At 42.7% G+C, this 27,653-nt stretch overlaps 1 protein-coding gene across 1 annotated transcript in view; it reads right to left on the bottom strand.

The window, feature by feature from the left end:
- Positions 1-18,566, bottom strand: part of PATL1 (PAT1 homolog 1, processing body mRNA decay factor) — a 28,733-nt gene extending 10,167 nt beyond the window's left edge. Inside the window, exons 1-13 of the mRNA XM_038563165.1 lie at positions 18,521-18,566; positions 16,471-16,582; positions 10,365-10,582; positions 9,984-10,064; positions 9,175-9,369; positions 8,154-8,255; positions 7,606-7,695; positions 7,191-7,411; positions 5,829-5,918; positions 2,795-2,975; positions 2,189-2,312; positions 1,441-1,538; positions 587-646 (exon numbers count right to left, since the gene is read on the bottom strand). Of these exons, the coding sequence (XP_038419093.1) occupies positions 587-646; positions 1,441-1,538; positions 2,189-2,312; positions 2,795-2,975; positions 5,829-5,918; positions 7,191-7,411; positions 7,606-7,695; positions 8,154-8,255; positions 9,175-9,369; positions 9,984-10,064; positions 10,365-10,582; positions 16,471-16,582; positions 18,521-18,535 (1,587 nt within the window). The 5' untranslated portion in view covers positions 18,536-18,566. The remainder of the gene's footprint in view (positions 1-586; positions 647-1,440; positions 1,539-2,188; positions 2,313-2,794; positions 2,976-5,828; positions 5,919-7,190; positions 7,412-7,605; positions 7,696-8,153; positions 8,256-9,174; positions 9,370-9,983; positions 10,065-10,364; positions 10,583-16,470; positions 16,583-18,520) is intronic.
- Between the last annotated feature and the right edge of the window lie 9,087 nt (positions 18,567-27,653).

The raw sequence follows: 27,653 nt of genomic DNA, 5'->3' as shown, positions 1-27,653 counted from the left end.
ACTGTTGCAGATAAAGAAAATGACGACAGCACAGAAAGATTAAGTAGCTTGCCTCGAGTCACAGACTCAGAAATGAAGACGATGTGACTTGCAGTGTGGTTGCACATTCTGTGCCCTTCCTCACTGTGCCTATGGCCTTGCAACACTGTTATTTATACTTTACAAACTAAGTGCCAAATGAGGACCACATTTTTCTTAGCATCCAGCACAGTGCCCAGCATCCAGGGGATATCCAGTAATACCTGTGAACTGACTTAATTAACTCAATTCACAGGTGGAATAATATAATTTTTTTCACTTTCTTAGAAAGGTGACCTGACCGCAAACACTTAGCAGTTAACTGAACAAGCTTGGACAAAGACCCAGGACGTGTCACTGTAACTGCAGTGTTCTTTCCACAAGGCCATAGGTGAGGCACAGCACGTCCTTTCTAGTGTGTTCTGGTATACAACAGGCATGTAAGAAGAATATGCTCATTAATTAAAATCACAGCACACCGACTGCTTACTTTTCCACTTCTTGTGTACACATATATTTGACAGTTCCTTATTTGGAACTAACGACAACAACAAATTCTAAAACTTACTTTCTCAATTATGACAAGGGTTTTTCGTCTCTTGTCCCGAACCTGTTTTTCTTTTGTCTCCTAAAAAAAGACAAGACTATTCAGTGTGAATTCTTTATCTCTGTTAAAAAGACTTTTTTTTTTTTTTTAAGATTTATTTATTCATGATAAGACAGAGAGAGAAAGAGAGAGAGAGAGAGAGAGAGAGAGAGAGGAGAGGCAGAGACACAGGAGAGGAGGGAGAAGCAGGCTCCATGCTGGGAGCCCAACACGGGACTCGATCCCGGGACTCCAGGATCGCGCCCTGGGCCAAAGGCAGGTGCTAAACTGCCGAGCCACCCCGGGATCCCCTAAAAACAATTTTCTAAGTGTGCATAGTTCATTTGTGACAAGACTGTAAGAGAAACTTACACATTAATTAATAAACATTAATCTAAACAACGATAACTGGACAAAGGTCATAGAATTGACTGAATTCACCCACAAAGACTACCAAACTGAGTTTACAGATGGATAAAAAGGTAATCGTAGAATGCAGTGAAGATGAAGATAATCACAAGAAAATCTTAAAACACATAGAAAATGGTAATTTTAAAAACTGGAATAAACAGCCAATGCTATTTGCAGCCAGTGACCCAGTGTAAAGACTTCCTGCCACCCAGAGTCTGGCCTAGCTGCCTTAAAAAGGAAGGTGTTAGCACTTCAGCCCACCCGCAGGAAACCAGAATGCCAGGATGTGCTGGGGTGCGGTGGAGGAAAGCTCCCAGTTAGATAACAAACAACTCTGTTGTGCCTGATTCCCTCCCACAATGACCCCCAGGGAGTAGGGATGACCTGACCCAGCATTTCTTGAACACAGTTCTGCTGACACTTACATCATCCTCACTCCGCGATGTTACAACGGCATCAATCATTTTTCGGGGGTTATTCACACTGGAGACAGTAAGCTTTCCCAAAGAGCCCTCGAACTGCACTGCAAGGACAGAACATTTCCGACAAATAACTTAGCAATGTAGGCAGCTTTCAAAGACCTTTATATTCTCTATTCTTTACTCAGAGCCTAACAATTCAGTACAAAAATCTATGTATCTTTTTTTTTTTTTTTAATTTTTATTTATTTATTTATGATAGTCACAGAGAGAGAGAGAGAGGCGCAGAGACACAGGCAGAGGGAGAAGCAGGCTCCATGCACCGGGAGCCCGATGTGGGATTCGATCCCGGGTCTCCAGGATCGCGCCCTGGGCCAAAGGCAGGCGCCAAACCGCTGCGCCACCCAGGGATCCCCAAAATCTATGTATCTAATGTGATGTTTTACCTAAATCTTTTCCCATTTTTTGGTTGCAAGGATAATCAATAAAAATCTGAAGTATTTCCCATTTATTATAGGGATACTAGAAATTATAACATGTTTTAAAAAGTTAAGGAACCTCAAGCAGTAAAGGATCTACAAGTCTATCTGCTAAACCACTGATTCTGTACTGCAATGAAGGCTGACCTCTGCATTTAAGGACAATAAATGAGCTTTGAACATCTCTACAGCCAGTCATCTATACAGTTATTTCTACCTTGTATCTACAGCATGTTGATTTTCTTTTATTATGGGCCAAGGCAAAAGGATCTTACCTGGCTTATAGGCGTGCTCCAGTTTGGCCACCTGAGGGGTAATGAGCTTGGTGCGCTCCTTTTTGGGACCTTCGCCTTGTACTTCTTCAGCAGCTGACAGTTTCTCCAGTTTTTCAAAGTAATTCTACCACAGGAAGAGGATTTCAGTTGCAACACAAGCCCAGAGTACGGCTGCTCTTTATCACTATGTGATTATACTGGTGGCAGCTAACAACCTGGACTCTAATTAATATATCGATCCTTAATTTTTGCTAGACAGCTAGAGACATTTACTTCTCAAAAAATCCCAGCCTTCAGAAGAGCCCATCATCAACGGAAATATCTTTAAAGTTAGAGCACCAGTAACTCTTCACTGAGAGAACCAGATTATTAATGCTGAAGAGATTTCAAACTCTGGCCTGAAAGGCTCTGTGTGTAAGGAATAAAAGGCATATACAGACACCTTCTGGTGAATAGGGAGAGGCTCTCCAGCTTAAGAGGACAGAATTTGCTTAGTCAATTCTTACCCTACTGAAAACTAAGTCCAAAGAAAATTCTGTCAGGACTTAAAGCTACCACTATTTTCACAAGTGCCTCACCAGAGTAAGGGACAGAATGGTCATCTACCTGGTAATAGAAATCGTCCAGGTAGGGGTCAGTGCTCTGCAGCTGCATCATCTGGATTTTAGAGACCCAATCCTTCTCTCGCTGCAGCATGAGATTGGCGTAGGGATCCTTTCGGAGATGGTCCTGATGACTGCTCCGGTGACTTCCTCTATCTCCAGCACCATTGAGGCTCCGATGCTGGCTGAAAACAAACACAGGGGCACATTTGCTCTTTAGGCTTTGTAACAATACAGAAACAAGCTGGGCCAGTTAAAAATAAGACTGCACTTTGCTTTTGTCAACAAAGGAGTGAAAAGGGACTGAATCTTAATGGCATCAGAGAAGAAAGAGCTACGCAATGCACGCTGAAGGCAATACACCTGAGAGCTGCTGAGTGCCTCGCCATGTGCTGTGCACTCTCACCGATGGACGTCTGTTTAAGCCCGACAATAACCCTAAGAGGTAGGCAGTTTTATTTTCTCTGCTGAAGACAACACACCAAGGCCCAAGAGGTGTGAACACTGGCCAATTTGACTTGCAGTCTATATACTTTTTTAACTTGATGAAAATCATGAAATACTTCAAATACAGAGAAAAGCCCGTAATAAACATTCATTTATCCACCACCCAGACTTAATGAAAAAAAATTTATTTGCCCCCATTTGTCTCAGGGTTTTCAACAATAATATTAAAGCAATATACTGTTGTACTTAGTTAAGGCCCTCTTGCACCCTGTCTGGATCCTGGTTTCCTGCCTCCCTTCCTTCCAAGAGGAACCACTATCCTGACTTTGCATGCACTCCTCCTGAAAATTTTTTTTTTAAAGAAGTTTTTGTTTATTTGAGGAAGAGAAAGAGTGTGAGCACACATGAGGCTGCTTGGTGTGTGTGTGTGAAGGGAGGGAGAAGAGAATTCCAGAATCCCAAGCAGACTCCACACTGAGCACGGCACCTGATGCCAGGCTTGACTGCATAAACGGGAAACCATGACCTGAGCCGAAACCAAGAGTTGGACGCTTAACCAAATGAGCCCTTCAGGAGTCCCTCTCTGCAATGTTTTTAAGACTCATGACAGATGTATGTCCTTAAATATTATACAGTATTATTCCATCTGCCTTTAACTTTTACACAAATTGTACTGGAAATGTAAATCTGCTCTTTGCTTCTTATTCAATGTTATGCTTGTCACCTCTATCTGTGTTGAGAGCATACAGAAGTATACACCAACAAGGAGAAGGCTAGTATGTGGTTCATCCACATTTTCAACATTATTTATCGCCAAATGCTTTACAAGAGGCTGAGGCTAACCAATATTCTTGCCAACAATGACAGTGTTGAGACATTTCACATTTTGCTTGTCTGATGATATAAAATGGTTATTTAATTTTAATCTGTATTTTCCTGATTATAAGCAAGTTTAAAATCTTTGAGTTTCAGGTGTACAATACAATGGTTCAACAGTTCTAAATGTTACTCAGAGCTCATCACGGGTGCTCTTAATCCCCATCACCTATTTCATCCACCCTCCCCTCTGGTCACCATCTGTTTGTTCTCTATAATAGTGATGAGTTTTTGTCTTTTCCTCTTTGTTCTTTTGTTTCTTAAATTCCACATATGAGCAAAATCTTATCAGCTTTACTGAGGTATAACTGACAAAGAACTGTGCATATTTAATGTGTACAGTTTTATAAGTCTGGACATGCAAACACTTATTACACCATCACTACACATATGGTAATGGATATATTCAACACCTACCAGAGTTTCTGTATCTCCCATTGTTTTTTTTGTTTTGTTTTTTGGTGCTAACAACAACACTTCACATGAATGAGATTCATCCTCTTTATAAATTCTCAAACACATAAAACCATATTGTTAACTACAGGTACTAGAAGTTTTATATTTTAACAGTCAAATGTATTAATCTTTTCCTTTATGGTTTATACTTTCTGAGTCTTATTTTAAGAGCCTGTATTTTTTCCCCCTGCAAAAAGTATTTTAGAGGTTCTTTGAAAGAGAGAAGGAATTATACATGTAGAACTATAAAACTGAAGGTTTCTTTTTTTTTTTAATATTTTATTTTATTTATTTATTTATTCATGGGAGACACAGAGAGAGAGAGAGGCAGAGACACAGGCAGAGGGAGAAGCAGGCTTCCTGCAGGGAGCCTGTTGTGGGACTCGATCCCAGGACTCCAGGACCATGCCCTGGGCTGAAGGCAGGCACTAAACCGCTGAGCCATCCAGGGATCCCTATAAAACTGAAGGTTAAAGAAACCTCAAAGTTATGTTTAATTTTCTAATTTTCTGTATATGAATGATTGTAGAATGTCAACTCCATGAAGGCAGGACTTTCACCCATCTTGTTCTTTCAGTCCTCAAAACCTACCACAGTGCTTGAAACACAGCGAGGGCTGCACATAGTACATATTTTTCTATTTGTTGAATGAGGATTAAATTATAGGCAAAAATAGAGCGAATGCTGACTTTACATAAGACCGAAATGTAAGGCTAGAGATGATATTTCACGGTTATCTCTGAGTTGAGATGATAAACAAAGGCAGTTAACAATATAGTAAAAACTCGGTAAGGAATATAAAATGACTTTTAAAAAATCAGATCTATATTGTATTTCTGATGTATGAGAAACAGATTTATCGAATCTTAGAAATTCGTTAATAAAATCTTGTCATTTATACCTAGTACATAAGGGCGCCTGTGTGGCTCAGCTGGTTAAACATCTGACTCTAGATTTTGGCTCAGGTCGTGATCTCAGGTTGTGAGATCGAGCCCCATGTTAGGCCCTGTGCTGGGCATGGAGTCTGCTTCAGACTGTTTCTCCCTCTGTCCCTCCCCACAACACACTCTCTAAAAAAATAATAAAGCTAGTGTATCAAAAACATAAAATGACAGCATATACAATCTTCTTTACCAGTAACATAAACTCAATACTAATTAAGTTTACTTAAAAAGTAAACTAAATCAGTAGCATCTTGCTAAACTGTCAAAATTAAAAGCTGAATTAAGAAACCACCAAGGAGCAGGATGAATACTTACTTTCTGTTCTGTTGCTGTCTCTGATGCAAGAGCCGACGGTGTTGTGGATGGAGGTGAGTTGTGTCTGGTCTAAACATGGGGGCCTGAGATCTGAGAAAAACAGGGAAAGGTTTTCAATTCTCTTGTTCTGTGATGTTAAGTTTTAGAGAATGTTGTTGGTACAGGATCACTTCATACACTTGGACTCAGGGAATGTCCAGGTCTATTCTTAGACCTTTCAGAAGAAAAGACTGCTGTACTTTTTCATGTCCTCTACAAAGACTAATTCTCAACTCCTAAGACAACGATCATAAAATTGGAGTGAATTAGCAGTGAAGCAGTACAATTATTTTAGTCTTCCTCCTAACTGTAAACAGAAATCTCTTAAAACATTTAATGTGCTTTGTTTCAACTGTTTGGGAATGACACTGAAAATGTATGTGTGATGGTCCATTTATGTCAACTTGGTTATAGGCTATGATGCCCAATTGTTTGGTCAAACACTAGTCTAAATGTTGTAAAGGTATTTTGTAGATACGATTAATTAAGAGTTAAGAAAAAAGAGGATCTTTGACAATGTGGGTGGGCCTTACCCACAGTTGAAGGCACTAAGAGTAAAAACTGGTTATTTCCCAGATAAGGAGTTCTGTCTCAAGCCTGGAACACAGAAGTGCTGCCTGAGCTTCTAACCTGCCAGTCTGTCCTACACATTTCACTCAGGACTGCAAATTCAACCCTTATCTGAATTTCCATTCAGCTGGCCTGCTCTATTGATCTTCTTAGCCATTTCTTAAAATAAATCTTTATTTCAAGATAGATGTGTGTGCACATATACATGTATACTTATATATATGTGTGTATATATATGTATCTCATTGGTTCTGTTTCTCTGAGGAATCCTGGTACAATATACAAGAAACCACAACCTCACTAGGAGCAGGAACTTGAACCCATCGAAAAACCAGGACAGAAGTGACAACTTAGCTCTAACACTGAGGTGAGCTGACTACTCAGCATCGACACCTCTGGTCTTAGCATAATTCTTAAGCGATAATTCTTAAGCGATAATTCTTAAGCGATAATTCTTAATTGATAAGTACTTTGTGGACCTGTGTGTTTGTAAAAGGGATATAAGGTGAGACCTAAGAAACGTCAGTAAGAATAAAAGAGGCGATTAACTAGTAACATGCAAATTATACATGTAGCACATGACTTTATGGAAATGTTAATTCCTAAGAGTGCCTGGAGACTGTCACACATCTCTGTTTGACAAGTGGAGGATCCAGTAACATCTCAAAACACACCTCTTGCAGACATCTAGGGGCATCCCTAAGAAAGAGATCTGGGCAACCGACAGGTAAACAGTGGCCTTAGTTTGCACACCTTAGGTTTTGCAGGTGAGGCCCTGGGCCAGGGGAGTGCTGCTGTGGAGGCGGCGGAGCAGCGGGGGGTGCAGCGCTGAAGAAGGCCCGGAAGCCGGGTGCTGGGGGAAGCACCTGCCCCACTCGCCCTTGCAGCAACTTGGGGTTCATGGCAGCTAGCGGACTACCAACAAATCCAGGGACCCGTGCAAACTGGCTGGGAGACATCCGTCCAGGCGGTAGCTAGAAAGAGGGAGAGGATCTCAGATTTAGTTAATCAGCAAGTCCTCTTGCTTTTATCCACAGAGAAGAACTTTGAAAAAATGAAGCAAATAATAAGAGGCAATAGAGACTGATTAACAGCAAAGAGGAATAGCACCTATAAAGGTCAGGAAAGCAAGAGAGCTGTTCATGGGGTGGGCTCATCACAGGCTTACCTGTGCTCCTCCAAGAAGCTGTGCTCTCTGGAGGGGGCTGAGAACGGGAGGAACACTAGGAGGGAAAGGGTGACCCAGTAGGGAAGAGTTCTAAGCAAAAAAAAAAAAAGAAAAAAATTATACATTCTGTGAAATAGGTAAATTGATACAATAAAGAAATTCAGTAGGAATGCAGAATAAACTTGGATAGTAAAATGCTCAAACTGTAGAGTCAAGCTGTCTATGGAAGGAATACAAAAGAGAGCAATGCTAGAAATCAGAAAGCACTATGATCAGGTAACCTGAAGAAGGATGAGGGATTGAAATAGCAGGAAACCAGATGACCATGCCAGGTTTGGATTTTTAAAGATAAAACAAACAAAAAAATCACCTCAGGTATGAAACAACTGAACATGATGTATCATGGCCTCTGACCTGGGGACCATAACATCCAGAAATTCAAGTATGGGAGATTATAAAAACCGCACCTAATTTAGGAGACGTCTATATACTAGTAGTGATCAGAAAACATATGCTGCACATTTTCATTAGGATTCAAAGTGACCTACCGGGACACTGCAGAGCTGGTTTGGAGACATCCTCTCGCCATAGGGAGCAGGATAACGCGGTGGCATCGGGGGCCGGACATGGACAGGCTTGGGACACAGGATCTATCAGGACAAACATATACACAACTACACTCAGTGAAGTCAGTTTTTCCTCCACCTACACTCCCTCCCCTCAAGTACTGGTAGACACACACAACTCAACGCAAAGCCCTACTTCTAAGCAAATTGCTACGGCTATAGGTTCACATGAGAACCTTTGGTCACTTCCTCTTGTAAACACCAAACAACGTGCCACTTGTAACTGAGGAAGATTTAGCTAATTCTCCAGTTATCCCCACCCTTCCATGCTATCTGAGGGAGGTACCAGCAGATATTCTGACTTGCAAATTCTCTGCAAGAGGATATTATTTTGGTAGCAGCGAGGGAGAAGGAATGATAAGAAAGCTGGAGGATTAACTAAGTCCTATTCTGAAGCCCCTGTGATATGGCCGCCATGCTCAGCTGTTTTGTGATACATTGTGACTCCACCGTTTCATAGAATACTGAGCCTAACTAGGCCATACCAACACCACCCTCCCCCCATACCTTCCAAATTGGCCTTCCTTTTCAGCTGCTGGTTTCAGGTGGAGGAAAGTCTATGGAACAGGACTGCACAGGCTCTAGGGAAAGCAGGGATATCTTAAAGGTAAAAAGGGATGTGGACAATGCTGTGTGTTCCCACTCCCCCCGGCTTTTAGTTACCTCTCTGCCAATGTTGTGGGCAGCCAGCAAAACACTTTGAAAAGGATATATACACTAAATGTGGTTAACTACCCTTTTTCTCCCCCAATGAAAAGGCAGCAGCAACAGGAGCAGCACCAGCAAAGGGCATTAGGGAAAGTGTCTCTTATTTGTACTAACTTCTCTTTCTAATCTAATGCCTACCCAAAACTTCCACCCTCCTCCCAGCATTGCCAACTTCCCAAATAATTTTGCCCAGATTCCCAATATCCTGGGCTGAGTGCCTGTTAATGAGAGGTACCTGCTGGTTGAAGCTGGGTACGGCCATCTGCTTAGGTGGGGTGCCTATGGGGACGGCTCTAACAGGAGGACTCCCAATGATAGGTGAAGTTGACCGCCGTGGTAATGCACGCTCAGAAAGGTCTCGATCATCTTCTGGGCCCTGTGGGGGCCTTTGAGGCAGGGCATATTCTAATACAGACACTGTCGGCATTTCCTAATTGAAGAAATGGGTTAAAAAAAAATCAAAACAAAACAAATAGAAAATTAGCCCACAGCCAACTTAAAATGTTTTAATACGTACAGATGCCAAAAGCATCTTGAGAAATTTTTAAACTTTTTCTTTATTCATGTCCAGTAACATTCCCTCTCCTTGCTGTACAGTCCTCTGAATTTTGATAAATACAGAGATTCATGGATCTACTGCCACGGTCAAGAAACAGAGCAGTTTTGTCACTGCCCAAACCTCTGCTGTACTGTCCCTCAGCAGTCAACCCCTTCCACTACCTCCAACCACTGTTAAACACCTATCTGTTCTTCATTCCCATGGCTCTACTTAGCAATGACTTCAGGAATTTGGATTATAAGCTAACAAATTTGAATTCTAATGTCTCCCTTTCTACCTTTTCAAAATAAAGCACAGTCAACTGAGCATTGCTGTGGAGGCTGCGAAAGTGTACCATCAACAGGTACAGTTATGAGCACTAGATCAAATAATCAACACAATAATAGCAAATGATAGACACACCTATACACTGTTTCAGTAAGGAAAGGATCCCAACAGGAGTTTCCACGTACTAGGAATTTGTATAAAGAGAAAATGTTTAATACCTGAGCAAGCAGTGGTCCTCGGATTCGCCTCAGAACTTCAGATCCATCCCAGATGCTGGAATTGAGACTTCCTGGTTGGGGCTAACAAAAAAGGAAAACACATACGCAAAGTCTGGAATACTGAGAGCTTTCTGGGCGATTTAAACTGGTTTCGGTGAACAAAGCTCCAAAAGAGTCTCAACTGCTTGAGAAGACGAAACTACAGTGTTCTAGGATGTACATTATTCCCCACCTTCAACTGCTATGATCAGGAATTATATTAATAGTTTTATATGGAACATGCAAGTTTCTTAGGATAGTAGATGAAACAAAATGCACAGCTCAATACTTCACCTTAACTACTAGTCTGCTATAGTTCTCAAATCAGAGTAACTTACTCACTTGCAGAACTGGCCTGGTCTGCACTGCTCTCATGATTGCTGGATCTTCTAGCTCATTTTCAATCACCATCTTACTGAGCCTTTCTGCCAGATTCTCCTCATGGTCACCCAACAAGTCCATTTCATCCCTTTCTCCATTGCCTGTTTGTTCATTAACTGCCACTGGCAGTTTCTCTTCCAATTCAGCCAGGCGCTCATGGGCTTCTTGCCAATCATCATCTATAAGGACATCATAAGAAAAAAAACATACTTCATATAGGGACTAAAAGTTTTATGAAATTCTTCAATTAACCAAATGAACTCATGTTAGAATATAGTCAGCTTCCACTTAGAGACATGAAATAAGATTTAAGCTAAGAGGCTTAAATTGAAAGTGGGATTTTTGTGATTAAGGACAAATAACATCATGCCAGAAATAAAATTCAAGCAGTTAGACTGATAGTTTAATACATTATGAATGGCATCCAAACTGTATCCTGAAAACAATTTCTAAACTGGTGATAGGTATGTATACAACAACCCATAGGTTTTCAGATTCTATGATTTATCAGGCAAAAAAGTAAAGTTAAAACTCTCTGCATTGGTATACAGGTTCTTTTAAATTATAATCGTCTTCTTTACAAGCTCTCAAATTCATTCATTTCATTCAATGAGTATTTGTTGAGTATATATTATGTGCTAAGTACTCTTTTAGGCACACGGGATAGATCTGTGTATAAAAACATAAAGGTCCCTGGCCTCCTGGAGCATTCCTTCAAGTAGAGAAGAGACAAAAAGTAGACAATAAATGTAATAAGTAAATTCGGTACTATTATCAGGAGATGAAATGCTGTAAGAGGACGGAGGAAAAGCAAAGGTTGGAGACTGAGTAGGATGGTCAGAGGTATGTCTCACTTTGAGGGTGACGTCTGAGCAGAATCAAGAGTCCAATAGATGGCTGTGTGGATTATGTGGGGGAAGAGTGTTCCACACAGAGGACATCTATAGAGAAGGCTTAAGGATAAGTGACGATTGTGAGAGATAGCAAGCACTGTGTTTGGATTGGAATAATCGAGGAGAAGAGTAGAAAAAAATGAGGCCAAATGATGGGAGAGAGCTCCTTCCAGGTCATTCTGATTGAAATGGGGGCCACTGGAGGTTTGATGTGGCTTGACTTTTTGAAAGAAACACTCTGGCTGCTGTACTGAGAACAGATTCAAGAATTGGGGAGGAGGGGCAGGGAAAGGAGCAGAAACATGGAAGCATGGAGGTCTGCCAGATGGCTACTGCAGCACGCCAGGGGAAAGGGGATGGCGATCCAGACCTGGTCCGGTCCTTTTCCATGTTAACAACGTCCCCGCTATTCCTGCACACTACTACACAGTCTGGTGCTGGCACAAGGTTATGTGTTCACACAATATGCCGATGCAGTGTTATTTATGAGTCCTGCTACAGCACAGGTAAAAGTCTTCAGAACCCCCATCAGCTTCTTTATTTCCATTGCTCCTTATTTCCCTACCTTATTTCCATCGCTCGGTCATCCCAGTGCTCCTCAATCATCCTTCATTCTGCTTCCACTCACTAGTTCGCTCCTTTTGGCATTTAAATTCAGGTGTCTTTCCCTCCTCAGGGAAACTTTCCCTAAAAAATCTTTTCATTTTAATGCTACCTTCACCTCATCTGAACACCAAGACTTTCAAACTCACAAAACCCCCATGTATTTGTATGTATTTTATTCTTAACTTTAGTTTTGTTCTTTATCCCCTGTAAGCTTCAACAGAAAGGGATAACAGGTAATTTTCCTTATAACATAGAAACACAGAATTCGAGTGTCCTCAATGGCAATCCTTCTCACATCATTCTTCTACATACCTCATTAAAAAAAAGATGACAGAAGAGCTGGAGGCACCATAATAAGAAAAGAAAAAGGTACCCAGTATACACTTAGGGTATAATACATTGTAGCCACTTAAAAAAAAAAAAAAAAAAAAAAAAAGGATGTAGATTTACTATTTTCTAAGGGACTCAAGTACAACTTGTTAAAATTATCTTTTTTTTCCTGCTTACAAAGAAAATACAGGTTTATTAAAAATTTAAACCTCACACAAAGATGTAACTTAGAAAGTTCTCCAGAATTCTACAGGTATTTTAAGTTCTCCAAAATGCAAACTATAAAGTTTAACTGGTTTCTTTTTATTTAAGCAATATATCTTGGACAACTTTTCATGTATGCACACATGCACGTAACTACTGATAACATCATCTCATTCTTTTTAATACCTGTATAAGATTTTTTTTTAAAGATTTTATTTATTCATTCATGAGAGAGAGGCAGAGACATAGACAGAGGGAGAGCAGGCTCCTCACAGGGAGCCTGATGCGGGACTCCATCCCCAGACCCAAGATTATGCCCTGAGCCAAAGGCAGATGCTCAACCGCTGAGCCACCCAGATGTCTCCCTGTATAAGATTCTAATTCTATTGATATAGAAATTTGGATTATTTCCAATGTAATGATTAATACCATAATGAGCATTATAAATATCTTAACATCTTACACAAGTATTTATTAGGTAAGCTAAGTCCCTTCTGGGATCAGATTATAAACATTTAAAATTTGTTATTTTTATTTCATAGCAATAAGTCATATAACACTACTGATCCAAAAAGCAAGGGCAGACAGAATTCCAGATGTATAATTTTTCATTTATCACCTCCCATACTCATGTTTACTAAGTTTACCAGATCCTACCAAAGATGAATAGTTTATTTGTCCTTAATTTAAAAACACCAGTGAAATAGCCATATTCTGTAAGAATGGTTCTCTGTTGTGAATTGACTGTTACTGTTGCAAACATGTAAGCAAAGGGATCTATGTCACAGAATACTCTCATCATTTTAGGTTTTCCTTGCTCTGTGAAAACTCATGTGAAGCAATATGTCAGGAGATCACACGCCCTTACTATTCGAGGATACTTCACTTGTATCTCTTTCAAATGATCTAAAAATAAAATTACTTAGCTGTGTCAAGGCTTGAGCTTGATCCACAATGGTCGAAATGATAAAGGGTAGGCAAAGGATTACCAGTGAAATGAAGAAAAAGAAGTATTTGCTTTCCTTCAACTAATAATCTATATCCTGATGTGGGTTACTAAGTCCCCCCCCCCCCCCCCACCTCCAGCAGCTGTCCAGGAATAGTTCTCAACACAAAATGAAAAGAAAGTACAAGTGATTTCATTTTAAGGCAACCTAAGTCCCTAAAGATTATAGTAGCTATCAATAAAGGGGAGGTGGAAAGAATGGGGAGCCCTTCCAAGCAGAAGCAGGAGATCCCCAAAGATTCCTCAAGGACAGTCATAACTGGCAGTTTACCCTGATTGTATTTATAGTTACTTCACCTCTCTCATACTTTCCTTCCTCATTTGTTAAAATGAGGGTAATAATAGTATCTACCTCACAGGGTTGTGAGAATTAATAATAAATATAAAACACTTAGAATAGTACCTAATAGATAAGAAGCACTCTGTAAGTGTTAACTTTTATTTTTAGAGAATGAGTTGAGATTACTGTGGCCATTTACTGCTCTTAGATGATGTAAACATTTTTCCAGCAGAAGGACTAGCATCTTAAAGAAACATGACATCAGAGCATCAGTAGCAGTCACTTAAAATAACTACTAACAAGTATCATTCAAGACACTCACTCTTGAGTTAAAAGCTATTAAATCCTAACACATGTCAAAGGTCTGATATTTTACCTCTTGGTTTAAAATTCTTTACCCCAGCTCAAACAGCATCTTGTACAGTAAAGAAATCCCCGGTTGACAGCAATTTTTAAATTTTAAATCTGTATAATATTTATATCAAGATATTATGGAGAATTAAGTTTTTGTTTTTTAAAGATTTTATATATTTGAAAGAGAGAGAGCGCATGCGAGTGTGTGAGAGCAGAGGAAGAGGGGCAAGCAGATTCCCCACTGAGCTGGGAGCCAGGCTTGATCCCAGGACCCTGAGATCACGACCTGTGCCCAAGTCAGACATTCAACTGAAGAATTAAGTTTTTAACTTTAGGGGCACCTGAGTGGCTCAGTTAGGTGGCTCTTGATTTTGGTTCAGGTCATGATCTTAGGGTCCTGAGATTGAGCCCTGCATTGGGCTCTCTGTGCTGACATGGAGCCTGCCTGAGATTCTCTTTCTCTCCCTCTCTCTCTCTGCACCACCCTCCCCCTGCTCTCTCTCTAAAGATTTTAACTTTATAATTCATGTATATTATACTCTCAAAGATAAGGACTCATATTTGGAAAACTTTTCTCCATCATAAACTTTGTTGACCAAGAAAAGTCTTTCTTAATCACTTATGATCTAGGGCACAAAGTGAGCTGACCATATGCTATTCCATTGCCTTTACTTTTTACTACCTGTTCTTTTATTGGATAACCCTACAGGCTTTTTTGATGTGTGTGTACTTTTCTTTTTTCCATTATATAAAATACAGTCCTGTACACTCTAATGTCCTTTTAAGGCAATATTCTCCCCCACCTGTGAGGAACATAGAAGCAGAAAAAAATTGTCCACAGCATGCTGAAAGTCAATGAGAAGAGCTGAAACTATTTCTCTTCTGTCCAGGTTCAGAACTGAGGACATATTAGTATGCCATCTCATCTTCATATAGTATCTATGAATCAATTCCATCAACTTTATTTAATGGTGACATTCAGGACAATACTTTAAGAGAAAAGGAGTTGTAGAACCAAGTGCACAATGTCTGTAACTTCTATTGTATCCTGTAGGTTAGACTAAACTAACTTCCAAATACAATTTGCAATTCTCATGAGTTCCTTGCGTTTGCAATTCTATTCTGCAACTCTTTCCCTGTGATCTCCATGGAGAGAGAACAGCATCTTAGATCATGTCATCCTCTTGGAGGCTCTCATCTAAACTATGGCTATGATCCAAAAGGGCTTTGGTTTCCTTCTGTAATCGGCCTTGCTTCTACCTTAAACACTTCTCTTGCTGCTCCGGGTAGTGGCAGTTTTAAACTCTACTGTATTTTGTAAACCTTGATTAACAAACAGTACTATACTTTCTTATTTATGCCAGTTAACTCAGTGTAAGTTTTAACAAATTTAAGTTGTCCTGGTCATTGCAAAACGAGTAACCATTATCACACCTTTAAGACCTCTTTTTTCTTTTTAATATTCAACATTTTAAGATTAGTCACTATCGTGAAATTTCCTCTTGCAACTTAGCTTTGAATATTCGTTCCAAAGACAGAAATGCTGATTCCAAAGAAATCACACATACTTTACACATCCCAACAGAAACACTGTCATTGCTACTTTTCGATACCAACAGTCAAAAGCAAAAAATTTGCATTGACTCTTACCTACTTTTTTTTTGAAAGCACATTTTATGGGTATACTTGCTCCAGGATCTTTATTTCTTAAATTTTATCATGTAAGCTTGTTCCCTAAGTTTCTCATTTTAGTAATTATAACTCTGAGCCATGTTTACTCTGGCTCTTTAATTTTTTACCTTTTTCTAACTCCTAAAATATTTATCTATATCCAGGAATAGGAAAATTTCATCTGTGCCCAGCCCTTTTCTAACTTATGAAGACTTCCTATCACCACAATTCTTAGAATGAAATGCTTTTTAGTTTATTGAAGATACTATGTAAGCCAATAGTGGGGTCACACAATACATCACTGATTAACTGAATTTTAAAACATATATACCCAAGTCCAAGTTTTCTTTTAGTCTACTAGTTTTCCAAGTTATATATTCCACAAATAAAAACTTCCTTCTTCCAGGATTATTTCAAATCTTCATAAAACGTCTACTTGTCTAACTATTTGCATGCCTTACAGCATCAACCTAGAACCACAGATAAAACAGCTGGAAGGCACTGGACTCAGAGAACACCTGGTTTTATACATAAATAAGGCAAAACAGGGGCCCAGGGGAGTGAAGTAGATGCTTCCAGTGAAGACTAAACTATTTGAGACTTCTAAGAATAGAATATTTTGCCAAGTTTTTGAATGCAGTTACTCTAAGACAAATCACTTATACAAGAGAATATTTGAAGAGCAAGAGATCAAGATGACATTACAGGAGAAAGATGTCTTACCAACAGCACCTGACCCAAATGTATCATCATTGAATTGATCAATCTCTTCATCTTCTTCTCCTAAGCCCTGAAATGCATCTTCATCTTCATCCAGGGGACAATCCTCTAAGGACTAAAAAAGAAAGAAGAGAGCTTATTAGGTATTCATGAAGTTCACACCTTCATTTAAAAAAATGCTCATTTTGTCCCTCCAATCATCAAAATAGCTTATGACCTCTTGTAAAGACAGCATTTTTTTTTCTGCCCCAATTTCCCTGACATTGGAAGATGGCAGTATCTTCTTTCAGTTTCTCTTTTCCCAAACACTCCATTTCTCTATCAAGAATCTAGTGTTTCTTCAAGCAACCAAGAAATTAGGCTCCTAACTTTTTTGACATCACTGGTTAGAAGTAATGACAACTGAAAACGAACACTTTATCATTATTGAGTTTTATGTATGTTTTTCAACAGAAGCATCATGTTACTCATACTCATGTCAAAATATCAGTTACTTTATTATGTCCTTTTACAGCCTTCTCTTCATTTTCCACCCTTCTGTTTTCTGTAGGCCCAAACTCTGAGGATGAAACAGAAAGCTAAATTTTCAACCTCAATTAAGTGAACTCTGGGAAAGCCATGATATGGTGAATTCAAGTTCTGGCTTCATTCTCACAAGAGAATGGCGCAAACTTGGCCAAATCGTATTCTGGTTAACTCGTTAAACACCTCTCGAGTACCTACTGTGTCTCCAGCTCTGCGTTAGGCTCTGAGTGGTAACAAAGGGACAATACCTTAGAGAGTTGTGTGAGGATTAAATGAGGCAAAGATTTGGCAAAAATTGTGGACTGCTGAACGATGGTAGTATCAGAACAATTTAGGTTCCTTCTGCTTTAAGCATTTCCCCTCTCCACTTTAGTTTTCCACTGATTTCTTATTTCTCCAAGTTCTCTTTTGTGTTGGCAACTCTGCCTACTGCACCTCATCATCTCTCTCCATGTTTACATCAAGTCGGTTCGGTCTTGAACCATTCCTATCAAGTATCAAGTACACGTGTCCCCAATTTTCAAAGACTCAGGCCACATATCAATAGGCAAGCCTGTGATATACCGTGCCGGGCTACGTCCTGAAGCAGGCTGTTCCCAAAGGCAAGGTTAGGCCAAGAGGCCATCCTAACCCGGGTTAAGCCCTCCCAAAGTTCCCCAAAGCAGGCATGCGACTGCCTCCGCAGCAGAGGCAGCTTCCAGCCGCACTGCACTCCCTTCCAAATCACAAAAGACCTACTTAACCAAATCACTGCTTTTTTAAATTGTGAAGCTTCTCAGCGATCACCTGGAGCAGCCTTCCGTCTACAAAATCCAGAAACTTTCTGTCCAGAGACTAGGAGCAGCTCAAGGTCAAAGGGTGAGTTAGCGGCAGGGTCACAGGACTCCCGACTGTTGCTGCTGCATTCCCGGGATGGTCAGCGAGCCCACGTCTCCCTCCACTCGCCCCAGAACAACTTCTGCGGGACACGCCCCCTCCCAGTTCGGAGCCCGGTTTGGTAAACAGTCTCGGGCCCCAGGAAAGGGCGAGTCCGGGGCCCCCCTCCCCCCGCCCCACGACCCGCCCGTGCCCGAGCCTCCGGGTGTGTGTGTAACCGGAGGGGAGGGGGTTCCGGGTCCAGGGCGGGAAACGTGTATCTAGGCTTTCCCGGGAGACTCTTCCCGAAGGAGCGCCAGCCGGTGGGTGCAGCGCTCTGCCCCCCCGCGGCTCCCGCCGGGGGTGGGGGTGGGGGTGGGGGTGGGGGCGGGGGCTGCTCAGGTCACCGCACTTAACGGGCCCTCCCCACCCCAAAACGGAGGCCAACTCTCCCCAGCCGCAACTGATAGGGGCAGTCCCGCCCCCTGGAGCCGGCTCCGCGCCCTCGGACTAGAGCCGCGCGCGACCCCAGGCCCTACGCGCTCCACTCGGTCCCGCGTCCCGCCGCCAGCCGCCCCCGCCCTCCCCTCCCCTCCCCCCCGGGGCGCGGGGGTGAGAGAGCAGAGGGGGCGCGGGAGGGAGGGAGGGGTCACTTCCGGTCGCAAGAGCTCACCTCGTAGCGGAACATTCTTGGGGAGGGGGGGAGGGAGCGGGGAGGGGAGTGGGGGAGGGAGGGAAGAAGCGCTGCCGCCCCGGGCTCCTCCGCGCGCGCGGGTCCTCCGCCGGCTCGCGACCCCGGGCCGCCGCCGTACGCCGGAGCGTGCGTGGGAACGTGCACAGGCGCGCCTCGGGGAGGGCGGCCCCCGCTCGGCGCTCGGCGCCCGGCGCGGCGGCTGCGCGGGGACAGATTTGGCGTCCCGCTTCCTAGTCTCAGCGGCGGGAAGGAGGTCCCGTGGAGAGAGACTGCGCACGCGCCGCCCGTCGGGGGCTTCCTCGCGAGCCCGACTCGCAGCCCCGCCCCCCGCCCCCCCGCCGGCTTGTCAGCGCCCGCCCCGCGCTCAGGGCCGAGTCACGAGTTTTCCGTCACCGACGGGGCGGAGAGAAACTCGTGATTGCCACAGGCTCTGGCTCCGGAGGGCCCCGGGCTGAGCGGGCTGGCGGACGCGGAGGTGGCTGGGCCGTGTCTCCGGCGGGCGGCCTCGGCGGGCCCGGCCGGGCCTTCGTCGGGGGCTGGATTCGTCGCCGCTCGAGCCGCGCGTCACCCGCTGAGTCCACAGCAGGTCGGAGCCGTGATTTATGTGTGTCGAGGGGATGACGGCGCCGCGCTCCTCCAAAGCGGGGGCTGGTTCCGGGAGGTCCGACCCGGGCGATATTTTTAGGCGCCAGGTGCTCCGGGCAAGTGGCGCGGGGGAGCCGGCAGAGGTCGGCGGGGCCACGGAGCGCCGCCCCCCGCCTGCGCCCCGGGGGACCCCGCCCCCCCCACGCCCAGCGGCCCGATCCCGGGAAGGCGCTGCTCCGGGGCTCAGCCTCCGCGCCCTGCTCCCAGGGGGCCTGGAGGGTCGTCCTCAGCCTGCGCCCCGGGGGACCCCGCCCTCCCCCCCGAGTGGCCCGAGCCGGGGAAGGCGCTGCTCCGGGGCTCAGCCTCCACGCCCTGCTCCCAGGGGGCCTGGAGGGTCGCCCCCCGCCTGCGCCCCGGGGGACCCCGCCCCCCCCACGCCCAGCGGCCGGAGCCCGGGAAGGCGCTGCTCCGGGGCTCAGCCTCCGCGCCCTGCCCCCAGGGGTCCCGGTGGGTCGCCCCCCCCACACCCGTGCGGGCGCCGCGCAGGCCTCGTCGGGCCCGCTGAGCTCACGGAACTAACTCTCACTTTTCCCCGTAAGGACTAAACTGCAACCACGAAGAACTCATTCCTGTGCGTTTCGCAACTCCTCTCTCCGCGTGTCTGAAAATGCAGCTTGGCCTAGGGATGGCAGCGGCGAATTCCTCACGTGTGAATCAGAGCCTGAGTCCGCACACTTTGGATCTGGAAATAGGAGTCCTGGGTGGGAATCGGTGCTTTGTCACTGCTCAGCTTTTGGGCAAGTTACCCAATCGTCCCAGAGCCTTAATTTCTCTGTAAAAGGGGTTGAATGATCTCCCTGCCTCCCAGAGCAGTGGTTCAATGGCGTGATGATGTCAAATGTTACTAGTCGCTGTTGAAGCCTGCCTGGCCCTCTGCCAGGTGCTGTGTATGGATTATCTAAGTAAATCCTTCCTTAGGCCAACCCCCCCAGAAGTAGGTACTGTTATTTTCTCTATTTTGTAAGTGAGGAACTTGAGGATTAGAAATGTTAAGTAATTAGCCCCAAACCACCCATTGGCAAGTGGTGAGGCTGGCACCTTGGGCCTCTCCGATTCCAGAAACCCAATATGTGAAGCACTGTGACAACTTAACAAAAGCAAGTGCTTATGTGGGCCAGGCCTGAACTTTAGGGGAGAAGAGTAGCAGGTGGAGGGAAAAGATGATGGTAGGGTTTGGGGCAAGCGCTGAACATTACAGAACAGTACTAGGGACCATCAGATCTTAACAGTGTCCAAAGAATTGGTGCTATTTAGACCAGGGATTGGAAACTATGACTGTTGGCAGAATCAGGCCAGTTGCCTTCCTTTTAGCTAAAGTTTTGTGGAAACAGTCACTCTCATTTATTGGTTGCTTTAGGGCAGCAGAAGGCAGAGAGATGAGTACTCTCAGCGGAGACCACTTGGCCCCCAAAGCCTAAAATATTTACTAACAGACTCTATGGGAAATGTTTGCTGACCCTTAATGATACAGATTGTGTTTTCTCATTTGTGTTAGAAACACACACCTCTAATTCATGGACTACCTAAGAGATATAATGGCAAGCAGAAGATACTTAGAGCTGGGTAATAAAATGTATTAAGACTTTTGAGATACAGCTAAAGCTGTTTATAAAGGAAAATAGAAAAGTCTGAATATAAATGATGTGGTTTAACTCAAGAAAGAATAAGCAGTAATTAAAGAAACAGAAGACAAGGTGTCAGAGGATCAACAAAGTTACCCATTTTTTCTCCTGTAATACCTGTTTGTGAGGTTAATGGGAGTCCTTTTAAAAGAATAATGCATTTTTTTAGTTGTGCAATAGATCCTTTAAGATGGGGAGGGCACAAATTCTTTTCACAAGTGATTCTTTTTTTTTTAAGATTTTATTTATTTATTTATGAGAAAGAGAGAAAGAAAGGCAGAGACACAGGCAGAGGGAGAAGCAGGTTTCATGCAGGGAGCCTGACATAGGACTTGATCCCGGGTCTCCAGGATCAGGCCCTGGGCTGAAGGCAGCGCTAAACGACTGAGCCACCCGGGCTGCCCTCACAAGTGATTCTTTAAAAATAAGATCTGACACCTCTGGAGAGTGTCCCTTGAGTGGGTGAAAGAAAAGTCTCTCTGGCGTGCCATTTAGGTAGAAGTTTGACACACGACAGAGGACATCAGTTAGACAAAGCCACTGCGTTTTCTTTAGCACCGTCTTTCTCCAAAAGCTACAAATAATTCCTTGTGGTATTAATAGGCTCTATACATTCTTTTTAAAAAAAATTGAGGTAAAACAAAATTGACTTTCTTGTGAGACTGTTTTAGATGGTATCAATTTTCTTTAAGTAATGTGCAACTCTTAACCAGTGGTTCTCCGCCTCCTCAAGAGAGGCTGTTAAATCTCTGCTGGGCCTCATCCCTAGAGTTTCTGATTCTGTAGGTCTGAAGTAGGGCCCCGAGAGCAAGCTGCATTTATAACAAGCTGCAGGTGACACTGATGCCACTGGTTCTACCTTGTGAACCATTGCTTTAGGTCATTAAACATGAATGCTTGTAGGGTGTCATCGAGGAGAAAGACTCACCAACTGCCCAGAGGGCCATTGCTCATGTAGTCAGCAAACTTGTGGTACTGTGTTCCTTCTAGAGGTTCTAGGAGAGAATGTTTCCTTACCATTTTTTTTTTTAAACCTTCTAGAGGTTGCTTGCATTCCTTGGCTTGGAGCCCCATCTTCCCATTTGCAAAGCCAGCAGGCGAGTGTCTTTTGAACTCTACCTCTCACCCTCTCCTTCTGTTGTCACATTCTTCTCTCAAATCCTCCTGCTTCTCTCTTATAAAGACTCTGTGATAAACATCTGGATAATCCAGGATAATCTCCCCATCTCAAGATCCTGAATTACATCTGCAAAATCCCCTTTACCATAGAAAGTAACATATTCATGGGTTCTGGGGATTAGGATAGGGACATCTTGGGGGGAGGGGACATTTTACAGCCTACTATCATGTGGTATGTGTGAACCATTAGGGGAATTTAAAATGATTTTTGGTGGAATACCTGGGTCACCCAGTTGGTTAAGCATCTGACTCTTGATTTTCACTCAGGTCATGATCTCAGGGTCTTGAGATCAAGCGCTGCTTTGGGCTCTGTGCTCAGTGGGGAGTCTGCTTGAGATTCTCTTCCACCCCCTCTGCCTTTGCCCCCCCACCCCGCCTGCTCCTGAGCTCTCTCAAATAAAATAAATATTAAAAAAAAAATAAAATAAGGGAAGTCCCGGTGGCTCAGCAGTTTAGCACCACCTTCAGCCCAGGGTGTGATCCTGGAGACCCAGAATTGAGTCCCACGTTGGGCTTCTCCCTCTGCCTGTGTCTCTGCCTCTCTCCTTCTGTGTCTCTCATGAATGAATGAATGAATGAATGATCAATAAAATAAGATGATTTTTGGTAGTATAATGAGAAAATGTTTTAAAATTCAAGTATTTTGTATACTACTTAAAGGTGAAAAAAAAAAGGTTCACTAGGTGAAATCATGAAGGATCATTAAAAAGAGAATCACAAATGAGTGAGAGAACATGTAGGCCCACCCTCCTGCCATGGATCCCAGCTTAGTGCTGACCAGTCTTTGACACCAACGTGTTGGGAGACATCCATCTTGTGTTCGTAGCAATTGGCTGCCCTGTAGAGGTGGGAAGACATGGTAGTTTTCTGGAATAGGTCATGGCATTGGAAGATAAAAGCAGAAAGCCAGCTTCCTTGCATGATTTTCCATTACTGAACTGGCAAGAGGTGGGGGAAGCTTATAGTTGCTTCCATTATTTCCTTTGGATTCCCTGAGCATTGCAGGGGTGGGATGGGAACTGATTCCCCTTGCCATTTATTTACATGGCTCAGGAAAGGGATGATGATTCGCTCCTTTCTGAGCCCTTCTCAGAATAAGTGATGGAAGGCAGAAACTATGTACTTTGCATTCGGCATTTTATTCTTATCATGTACTTAATAGTAATTGTCTGGACATTTCTGAGTTCTCTCTCAATCATAAACCAATATGTAGAAAAGAATTGGCAAAGTAAAAATGGATTCTATCTCCTGATTCACAGGAGAGGTCTTCACACGCTATCCCTTGAAGGCCCAGGTCTCCAAGTACCTTTAAGTTCCTGTAGAATCACCGGGGCAAGGTCAGTGGAGCATCCCATTCAGAACAGATCTTTGCCCATTTTACTGGTGACAGCTGGTGCTGAGGAAATGGGGACAGGGTGGAAGAGGACTCAAGAAGGGTAGGGAGGAAGGGAGGAAATTCTGTGAAAGCTTCAACTTAACTCCTCACACCTTCCTGTTCCCTGAGCCTCAGCCTCACTGGTCTGTTTCTGGCATTGGCCTTCTCTATTTTCCCATATCTAAGTGGGAGAAGGTAGGTAAGCTTCTTGTTTTTGGCCTTTTCCTGGGACAGTTGGGGAAAGAGAGATTCAGGCTGGCCTCTGAGACCATTACATGGGAGGGACCTTGGCTATATCTCTTCCTTTGGGCAAACCTTACCAAAGAAAGAGATTTGATCAACAAAGTATGAAAATTAGTCAAAATTCCATGAAGACCATTAACTGTGTTGAGACATTCTGCAAATTACACAGAAGCCTGATGTAAAATAAAGTACAGTGATGTTTAAGAATTCGGGTGCACTTGCTGCCCTCACCTATTAGCTGACACTGAAGAGATGGCTTGCATTCTGGTATTTTAATTTTCTTCCTCTTATTAGTGAAATAGGATACTTGTAAAACACATGACATTTTGTACTTTGACGGTTAACTTAGGATGTTGTAGTTATTTGATACGCATGACCGTCCGAATGTAGTGGTTAAGATAATAATTATGATTTATTTTGCTAGTGATACTGCAGTTTGGCCAGGACACAATGGGAATAGCGCATCTCTGCTCCAGGTTGCATCACATGGTACTGCTTGAAGCTGGGAATGACCCAGTGGTTGGTTGCTAGAACCATCTGAAGTTTCTCTCAACCTGGGAGTTGGTGCTGTCAGCTGAGACCTGAGTGGGGTTTTCGCACTTACATGTGGACTTCCTGTGTGGTTTCTTTCTTCACAGCATGGTGGCTAGATTCCAAGAACAAGTGTCCCGTAAGGGCCAATTGGAATCATATCCCCTATTATCACCTAGTCTTGAAGGTGACATAGCATCACTTCTCCTGCAGTTATAAGGCCACCTAGATTCAAGGGCAGGAAAGATGGACCCCACCTGTGGATGGAAAGAGTGTCAACGTCACAGTGGGAGGAGGGCATGTGAGAAGGGATATGTCATGCTGGTCATTTTGGAAAGTTGGGGCCAAGGGGTAGGAGACAAAGCTTTTTGGATAAGAGAGGCCAAGAAACCTCTTGAAACAAAAGTCAAATCTTAACAAGGTAAGTATTTTTCTCCCCTTAAAAAGTCACCACCGCCAGCACCACCTGGGTTTATATGATGGTGTGTGAGAGTGGTACAGAATTAAAGAACATTTGGGAAATCCTTGCAGTTTGGAGCTTATACAATCTTTGGTAAGGACATGGTGGAATGTAGGCCATATGCATGCAAAAGCCTCCTAAAATGCAGCTTGTCAATCATTGCTGGGTTCATTCCAATAATGGGAGTTATGTTATCTATTGCTGCACAAAAAATTATCCCAAAACATAGCAGCTGAAAACTAAAGTTACTTATTATCTTACAAAGCTTCAGAGAGTCAGGAATCTAGAAGGAGCAGCTTAGCAGAGTGATTCTGGCTCATAGTGTTTCAGGAGGTACAGTCAAAAAGTCAGCCAGGGCTCCAGTCATCTGAAGACAGGTCTGTGCCCAACATAGGTTGACTCTCATGGCTGTTGTCAAGAGGCCTCAGTTTCTCTCTGTGTGGACCTCTCCGTGGAGCTTCCTGGTAGTTCTCAGAACATGGCAACTTCTCCCAGAGTGAGTTATGTGAGGAGGGAGAGGCTGCAGCCCCAGTATTTTATGGCCCAGCCTGAGAAGTCAAGTATCAGTCCTGCCACATTCTGTTTGCTAGAAATAAGTTAACTAAGTATAGCCCACACTCAAAGGGAGGGGGGTTACACTCTACCTTGGAAAGGGAGGAACATCGAAGGATTTTTTCAAAACTACCACAACCTGTTTGAAGGCAAACTCCAAACCTATTAACTGTGGCAAATTTCTGGAAAGATAAATTCATTCTAATACTGTGATGTAAATGATCATAAAATACCAGTGGTACAAATAAGGTGGTATTGGTGTAGAAATGTATGGACTGATAGATACAGGGAATGCAGTAAGCACCGAAGAAATAGAGCTTAAGAGAAATGTGTATTTACTACATGATGAAGATGATAATTCAGTGGTTAAATGGATAAACATGGTTTGAAAATTCTACTGAAGCAGGAGATCCCTGGGTGGCTCGGCGGTTTAGCGCCTGCCTTTGGCCCAGGGCGCGATCCTAGAGACCTAGTGATCGAATCCCACGTCGGGCTTCCGGTGCATGGAGCCTGCTTCTCCCTCCTCCTGTGTCTCTGCCTCTCTCTCTCTCTCTCTCTCTCTCTCTCTATCATAAATAAATAAATCTTTAAAAAAAAAAGAAAATTATACTGAAGCAGTTGGTTATTTGAGGTAAAAGTTAAAGCCTTGTAGCACAGCATACAACTCAACAAATTCCAGAATGGTAAGTTCCATTTAAAAATTTAAACATAAAACCCCAAGAACAAAATATGAATGAATATTTGATTTCAGGTAACATTTCAGAATGTATTTGTTGTAAAAATGGGAAAATCACAAAGCAAAAGTTTTTTTTAAAGATTTTATTTATTTATTCATGATAGACGTAGAGGGAGAGGTAGAGGGAGAAGCAGGCTCCATGCTGGGAGCCCGATGCGGGACTCGATCCCGGGATTCCAGGATCGCGCCCTGGGCCAAAGGCAGGCGCTAAACCGCTGAGCCATCCAGGGATCCCCACAAAGCAAGATTTGAATTGTGAATTCCACAGTAACATACATGTATAGTGTGTATAAATAGTATATAATATGTAATATATGTATGAAATAAACTTTCAAAATGCTTCCCACACATACAGGGCAAGCATTGACATAAATTATAAAGACTTAAAAATAGGTCTTAAAATTCTTTAAGCATCTTAGATAAACCCACAAAAATTTTTAAATTGCTATAAAATACATAAAAAGTTCAATTTAATGAACGTAAACTAGATTAATAGTTGCCATTGTAAAAACCATCAAAATGACAGAAAAGAAACAGAAGGAAGAAAGAGAGTGAAGGAGGGAAGAACGGAAGAAAGGAAAGGAAGGAAGCAGCTCAGTGTTGAGCATGAAATTATAAGGCAAATACTTTTGTAAATAGTTTGTGGGAGTATAAATTTGTAGTCTCTAGGAATGCAATTTGGCAATGTGTGTGTAAATAGGGGTTTAAAATTATTTTAACCCTAGGGAAGGAATTAGAGTTAACACACAATAAATTGTATTTAAAGATGTTTATCACAGTGATAACTTGCAATAGTGAAAAATTGGTAGCCCTTTAAGCGCCAATAAGGATAAGTGGAAATAATACGACAGCTCATGTTTTAGAAGGCCACTTCAGCAAGGCAGATGTTTACATTACGAGTTAGAGAATGAAACAGGGTGCCACATCTCGTAATATGCATAATGTATAAAGTACCCGAATATTATCTGCTTACTGTTACTTTATCTGTTTACTTTAATTGGGTTAGAAATGATTTTTAACTTTTTTTTCTGTCTACTTTTATAGGTTTCCCAATTTTTCTAAAATTGATGTATATTTAAAAATGAAAAAAGTGGTATTTTAAAAGTAGAACCATAACAAGACAGGTTGGCAAGAACAAAGAAGTTCTTTTATCAGTTCTGCCAGATAATCTTTAGTCCCTTGACCCCTTCTTGAATTTTCCTATTCCAAATGGGGTGAAGATATTGTTTATAATTTTGAAGCATCACCAAATATACTTTTAAAATGACAATACATTCCAGATACATATTATATTCCAGATGTTATTTTTAGAACTTCTCAACACTGGTGGGTTTCACAATAAACATTTCCCAAGACTCCGTCAATAGAAAGGAGAAAAAGTAAGGCTTAATGAGTAGAAGCTTGAAGAACTATTAGTGCTCTTGGAGGGAACCTCTTAAAATTACTCTGAGTACTTATGGAATGCTAGTATATGCAAATTTCAGTATGTGACAAATAATGTCCTTTGATATCACTTGAAGGAACTCATCAATTCAATAAATACGTATTGACTATCTACTTGAGCTGTTTAAGGCACTAGGGATGGATTAGTGAACAAAAAATATGTGCCCATCTTAAATAATATCTTACTTTCAGGAGTTTGCACTGCCATTGGGAGCTAGAAGTAGGAACTGGGGCCTGAGGAAGTAGTAAATCAGTTCCCCTGAGTTGATCATTTTCTGAAGAATAATTTCCTGCCATTTACATGAGCCTAGAAACTCACACATTTC

Source organism: Canis lupus, chromosome 18 (genome assembly GCF_011100685.1).
Source record: "Canis lupus familiaris isolate Mischka breed German Shepherd chromosome 18, alternate assembly UU_Cfam_GSD_1.0, whole genome shotgun sequence".
Classification (NCBI taxonomy): domain Eukaryota; kingdom Metazoa; phylum Chordata; class Mammalia; order Carnivora; family Canidae; genus Canis; species Canis lupus.
This window is presented reverse-complemented; position numbering and strand designations above follow the sequence as displayed.